Source organism: Dipodomys ordii, unplaced genomic scaffold (assembly GCF_000151885.1).
Source record: "Dipodomys ordii isolate 6190 unplaced genomic scaffold, Dord_2.0 Scaffold135, whole genome shotgun sequence".
Lineage (NCBI taxonomy): Eukaryota > Metazoa > Chordata > Mammalia > Rodentia > Heteromyidae > Dipodomys > Dipodomys ordii.
In genome coordinates, this window is record NW_012267351.1 from 4,931,808 (window position 1) to 4,938,408 (window position 6,601).

The following is a 6,601-nucleotide window of genomic DNA, read 5'->3' on the forward strand; positions in this document are numbered from 1 at the left end:
TACAGGCATAAGCCACCAGCTTCTGGCTGAGAGGTCCTTTTTGGTGGTGGTGGTTTTTTGTCGGTCATGGGGCTTGAACTCTAGGCCTGGGCGCTGTCTCTGAGCTTTTTCAGCTCATGCCTAGTGCTCTACCACTGGAGCCACAGTGCCACTTCCAGCCTTTTCTGCTTATATGGTGCTGAGGAATCAAACCCAGGGCCTCATGCATACAAGGCAAGCATTCTACCTTCCTAGCCCCCTGAGAGGTTTTATTTGAAGATAATTTATCTGTTTCTCTTAGACTTTCAGCAAGAGAGCTAGTCCATTAGGATATGGACAATCTTGACAGGTGTAAGTGCCAGGGAAATAGGCTACATAACCAAATATATTTGAATCTCATGAGGACAAATTAAATAATTAGGATGTGATCAGCTGACTGCAGTAGAGTTGATAAAAATGATCTTCAGCTAAGTACCCTTGAGGTCTGATTCCAGAAGTGATGCTCATCCATTCTCGCACCTAAAATTTATTTAAGAGACCTAGCGAGGGCTTTTCTCCCTTTAGGAAGATGACCAGTGTGGGGAAATGTTGTTCTTGTTAGTTCTCTCAAGTCATGGCACTTCCCAGCAAATCCCTGCTATGGTTTTGCTGCTTGGCCTGGCTCTATGGCCCTATTTATCTTAGCCTTGGTTCTCAGACTTTTGGGGGAGAAGCTAAGATTACACCTAATGCTGAGTCTGAATCTGAGGTAGACCCTTGGTCCTTACTACAGCTTGTGGATGGGGCAGACAGATCCGGTCTCTTTCCTCCTCTCTTCAAGGTCCTATCCGATAGGCGAGGTGAATCTCCTAAGCTGCAACCAGATTCCCGAGCACTGTACTACATGAAGAAGCTCTATAAAGCCTATGCTACTAAAGAGGGGGTTCCGAAATCCAGTAAGAGTCACCTCCACAACACTGTCCGGCTCTTCACTCCCAGTACTCAGAACAAACAGGCTTCTGGAGACCAGGTGACAGGTATGTAAAAGTGCTTAAATGGTGGAAAGTGAAGTTTATGGAGTTGTGGTGATTTGGGTTTTTTTGGCAATATTGGGGTTCGAACTCAAGTTCTCCAGCTTGCTAGCCAGGCTGTCTTACTGCTGAGCCACATCTCCAGCCCTGTCTTTGTTTTTTTGTTTTGTTGCCAATCCTGGGGCTTGAACTCAGGGCCTTGGCACTGTCCCTGAGAGTCTTTTGCTCAAGGCTAGCCATTCTACTGCTTGAGCCACAATGCCACTTCCTGCCTTTTTGGCTGACATGGTACTGAGGAATTGAACCCAGGGCTTCATTCTTGGTAGGCAAGTGCTGTACCACTATGCCACATTCCCAGCCTTTTGGGGTTTTTTGTTTGTTTTTAAAGATAGAGATTTCCTGCCAATGTAGGCACCTGGACCACAATCCACCTATGTTAGAATTGTAGCTACGATATGACAAGTATGTTTTACCAAGTCCTATCTCTCCAGAAATTTCAGCCTGGATTGGCCTCAAACCATGATCCTCTCAATTTCTGCTTTCCGAGTAGCTAGGATTACAGGTGTAAGTCACTGGAACCCACCTTGTTTTTGGCCTTTTGAGATAAGGGGTTTACTCTGTTGCCCAGACTGGCCTTGGGAACTCTGTGTTCGAACTTCAAACTTCTCAAGTGCTGGGATTACAGGTGTGTACTGACATGTTGGGTTCCAAAGATACTTGGTTATAGGAAGGGGCGGGACTGTGATGTATCTTGATGTATTCAGGTGGTCGTAGTAGTGCTACTGATGATTGAATATGCTAGGTAAGCACTCGACCATTGAGCTACAGCCCTACCTAGCGCTCATATTTGGTCTTACTGGGCTTTTTTTTTTTTTAATGCCCTCATTACTTAATAAGGGCTAAGAAGATAGAATTTAGAATTTTAAAACTAAAAGATGGGGCTAGGAAGGTGGCTCAGTGGTAGAGAGCTTGCCTAGCATGCATGAGGCCCTGGGTTTGATTCCTCAGCACCAGTTAAGCAGAAAGAGCCAGAAGTGGCTCTGTGGCTCAAGTGGTAGAGCGCTAGCCTTGAGCTGAAAAGCTGAGGGACAATGCCCAGACCCAGAGTTCAGGCCCCACAACCCACAAACAAACAAACAAACAACAACAACAACAAAAAGATTTAGTGGCTTTAAAGATTGGAAAAAACAGCTGGGCGCCAGTGGCTCATGCCCATAATCCTAGCTTCCCAGGCTGAGATCTGGGGATCACGAATTGAAGCCAGTAGAAAAATCCCTATGAGACTCTTATCTCCAGTTAACTACTCAAAAGCCAGAAGTGGAGCTGTGGCTCAAAGTAGTAGAGTGCTAGCCTTGAGCATAAGAGCTCAGGGACAACTCCCAGGCCCTGAGTTCAAGCCCCATGACCGACCAAAATATATATATATATATATATATATTGAAAAAAAAGATACTAGAAAGTTCACATGTTTTTGTTCTACCAAACTATTGGTGAGGAAACTGTACCTAAAACATCTTTTTTTTCAGTTGTGGGGTTTGAACTTGGCCTGAGCCCTGTAACTGAGCTTCTGTCCTCAAGGCTAGTACTCTACCATTTTTGAGCCACAGATCCATTTCTGGTTTTCTGATGGTTAATTGGAGAAAAGAGTCTCAGACTTTCCTGCCCAGCTGGCTTCAGACTGCGATCCTCAGATCTCAGCTGCCTAAGTAGGATTACAAGTGTGAGCTAGAATGTCTTTATTGAATCTGGTAAGCTTTCTTTTAAAATTATGGTGCTGATTTCCCCCTATATTCACCACAAGAAAAATTCTGCTTATTACCCTCCTCTGTGTGTGGAGCTAGCTGTGAGGAGGGAAGCTGCAGCACATATTCACTCCCTGTAGCTTTACTATCAAAGCTGGTCTGACTAACTGCAGATAAAAAGTCCATCCAAGCCAGGTGCCTGAGCTCAAGCCTGTAATCCTGGCTACTCAGGAGGCTGAGACCTGAGGATAGCGGTTTGAAGCCAGCTAGGGCAAGAAAGCCCATGAGACTTATCTCCAATTAACTACCAAAAAAGGCTGGAAGTGGAGCTGTGGCTGTAAGTGGTAGAGAACTAGCCTTGAACAAAAACTCAAGGACAGCACCCAGGCTCTGAATTCAAGCCCCAGGATGCGCGCGCACACACACACACACACACACACACATTTGGCCAGGCACCAGTCCTGGCACAAACTAAAAATCCATTCAAATTAGTTATGGTGGGCTAGGAATGTGGCTTAGTGGTAGAGTGTTGTCTAGCATGCATGAAGCACTGGATTTGATTCCTCAGTATCACATACCCAGAAAAAGCTGGAAGTGATGATGTGGCTCAAGTGGTAGAGTGCTAGCCTTGAGTAAAAGAAGCTCAGAAGCCAGGCACTGGTGGCTCACACCTGTAATCCTAGCTACTCAGGAGGCTGAGATCTGAGGATCACGGCTCAAAACCAGCCTGATCAGGAAAGTCCGTGAGGCTAATTTTTTTTTTTTTGGGTCGGTCGTGGGGCTTGAACCCTGGGCTTGGATGCTGTCCCTGCACTCTTCAGCTCAAGGCGAGCGCTCTACCGCTTGAGCCACAGCGCTACTTCTGGTTTTCTAGTGGTTTATTGGAGATAAGAGTCTCATGGACTTTCCTGCCCGGGCTGGCTTTGAACCGTGCTCCTCAGATCTCAGCCTCCTAAGTAGCTAGGATGACAGCCATGCGCCACCGGCACCCGGCATGACCTATATTTTTAAATTTTTTATTTTATTGTAAAGATGCTGTACAGAGGAGTTAGTCACATGAGCAAGGTAATGAGTACATTTCTTGGTTGATGTGGCCTTGGAGTCAATGCTACCGGTGAGTTTTTCTCCCCAGGCCTGCTCCCCTCTGACGCCCTGCAGTTCAACCTGGATCGCGTGGCTGCCGTGGAACACTTACTCAAGTCCGTCCTGCTTTACACGTTCAACACCTCCATCCCTCCTCCCTCTGCTCTCACGTGCCTGTGCATCCTGGCCATCCACGAGTCCAGATCGAGCCCAGCTCCGCTATCCTGTACCTTGAAGAATCACAAATGGATGGAGATCGACGTGACCTCTCTCCTGCAGCCCCTGGTGGACTCCAGTGAGCGCAGCATCCACACGACAGTCAATTTCACCTGTTGGCTGGCCCAGCCACCGCATCCTTCAGGCCCGGAGGGACCCCTCCACATGTCTCGCCTGGTACCACCCTCGCTGATCCTATATCTGAACGACACGAGTGCGCAGGCGTATCACCGGTGGTACTCCCTGCACTATCAAAGAGGGCCAGCCCAGGGCCCTGACCTGGACAGGAGAGGGACCGAGACCCCACGACTTTCTCGTCACCCTAGAGGTCAGGAAGTCCTCAGCTCGGAATCGAAGAAGCCGCTGCTTCCGACTTCCTTCAACCTGAGTGAATACTTCAGGCAGTTTTTCTTCCCCCCGGGTGAGTGCGAACTGCACGACTTTAGACTCAGCTTTCGGCAGCTCAAGTGGGATAACTGGATAGTAGCTCCACACAGGTACAACCCTCGATTCTGTAAAGGGGATTGTCCCCGGGCTGTGAGACACAGGTATGGTTCTCCGGTGCACACCATGGTACAGAACATTATCTATGAGAAGCTAGATTCGTCGGTGCCCAGGCCATCATGTGTGCCTGGCAAATACAGTCCCTTGAGCGTCCTGACCATCGAGCCGGATGGCTCCATCGCTTACAAAGAATACGAAGATATGATCGCCACCAAGTGCACCTGTCGGTAACCAAACCTGGGAGCCTATCTGGCAGGTGAGGACTTGTATGCCTTAAGGGAAAGCCTCGTGGGTTAAGAGATCTAAGGGGGGTATGTGGACTGGCACATGGTATGACATCTGTCAGTGTTACGGGAAAACATCTTTTGTTGCAACGGAGCCTTTTTAAATTTCTAAACTTCTGTGAAGCATAATTACTTGGGAGGGATTTAATTTTTTTTCTTGAGTAATAGGTTTTTTTCTTTTCCACAGGAATCGTAATTCAGATGGGAAACTGATCGGCACAAAATGTTGGATAGAATTGCAGCTATAAACAATTCAGTGGGGTAGCACTTTCTGTAATAGAATAAATTTCCTGTCAGTGCCATATGTTCTGTATGTTCTATTAAAGAGTTTTTTTTTGCCAGTCCGGGGGCTTGAACTCAGGGCCTGGGCACTGTCCCTGAGGTTTTTTTTTGCTCAAGGCTAGCACTCTACCACTTGAGCCACAGTGCCACTTCTGGTTTTCTGGTGGTTAATTGGAGATAGGAATCGTATGGATGGGGACTGGGAAGGTGGCTCAGTATAGAGTGCTTGCTTTGCATGCATGAGGCCCTAGGTTCAATTCCTCAGTACCACATAAACAGAAAAAGCAGGAAGTGAGTCTGTGGCTGAAGTGGTAGAGTGCTAGCCTTGAACTGAAGAGCTGAGGGACAGTGCCCAGGCCCAGAGTTCAGGCCCCATGACCCACAAAAAAGAAAAAGAATAGAATCTCATGGACTTTCCTGCCTGGGCTGCTTTGAACTGCAATCCTCAGATCTCAGCCTCCTGAGTCTAGGATTACAAGGTGTGAGCCACCGGAGCCCAGCTCATTTTGTTGGAATAAAAAGGAAGTCAGAAGCCAGGCACTGGTGGCTCACGCCTGTAATCCTAGCTACTCAGCAGGCTGAGATTTGAGGATCATGGTTCAAAGTCAGCCCAGGAAGGAAAATCTATGAGACTCTTTATCTCCAATTAACCCGAAAACCGAAGTGAAGTTGTGGCTCAAAGTGACAGAGCTCTAGCCTGGAGCAAAAGAAGTCAAGAACAGGGCCCAGGCCCCTGAGTTCAAACTCCATGACTGACCAAAAAGGAAAAAAAAAAAGCCAACTTCTCTGCCTGCATCTATTCCTAGAAATAGAAGTGATGAAATAGAAATATTATTTAGTGCTAGTACTGGGGTCTCAGTCTATTCCTAAAAATGGAATTGAGACTTAAACTCAGAACTTGAACACTGCCCATTAGTTAGTGCTCTAACACTTAAGCCACAATTCCACTTTGAACTTTATGGGGGTTAATTGGAAATAGGAGTTTCTTGGATATTTTTGCCTACGCTGGCTTTGAACCAAAACCTTCAGATCTCAGCCTCCTGAGCAACCAGGATTAGAAGCATGAGCTACTGGTGCCTGGCCTTTTTTTGTTGGTTGTTCTTTGTTTTGAGTTTTAAGAGTTCTTTACATTTTGAATATTCCTTATGACATAATGATTTGCAAATATTTTCTTCCATTGTGTGAGTTGCCTTTTTTTACTCTTAACAGCTCTTTGCAAAAAATACTGGGGATGGAACTCGGCCTTAAAAATGTTTGGCAAAGACTGGGTGCTGGTGGCTCACACCTGTAATTCTAGCTACTCAGCAGGCTGAGATCTGAGGATCACAGTTCAAAGCCAGCCCGGGCAAGAAGTCCCTGAGACTCATCTCCAATAAACCACCAGAAAACCAGAAATGGCACTGTAACTCAAGTAGTAGAGCACTTGCCTTGAGCTGAAGAGCTCAGGGACAGTGCCCAGGCCCAGAGTTCAAGGCCCAAGACTGACCCCCGCACCCCCCCC

The 6,601-nt window shown here is 47.0% G+C and overlaps 1 protein-coding gene across 1 annotated transcript; it reads left to right on the top strand.

Moving 5' to 3' along the window:
- The first annotated feature begins 592 nt into the window (after positions 1-592).
- On the top strand, positions 593-5,075 carry Gdf9 (growth differentiation factor 9). The gene is made up of 3 exons (XM_013030937.1): positions 593-995; positions 3,864-4,790; positions 5,006-5,075. The coding sequence occupies exons 1-2, from the start codon at positions 593-595 to the stop codon at positions 4,763-4,765; spliced, it is 1,305 nt and encodes a 434-aa protein (XP_012886391.1). The 3' UTR covers positions 4,766-4,790; positions 5,006-5,075.
- Positions 5,076-6,601: the final 1,526 nt, after the last annotated feature.

Excerpts from the sequence above, each read along its gene's own strand:
- Gdf9 (XM_013030937.1), top strand. The coding sequence starts at position 593 with ATGGCACTTCCCAGCAAATCCCTGCTATGGTTTTGCTGCTTGGCCTGG. Across the intron at positions 996-3,863 it reads TTCTGGAGACCAGGTGACAG|GCCTGCTCCCCTCTGACGCC; the intron begins GTATGTAAAAGT and ends TTTTCTCCCCAG.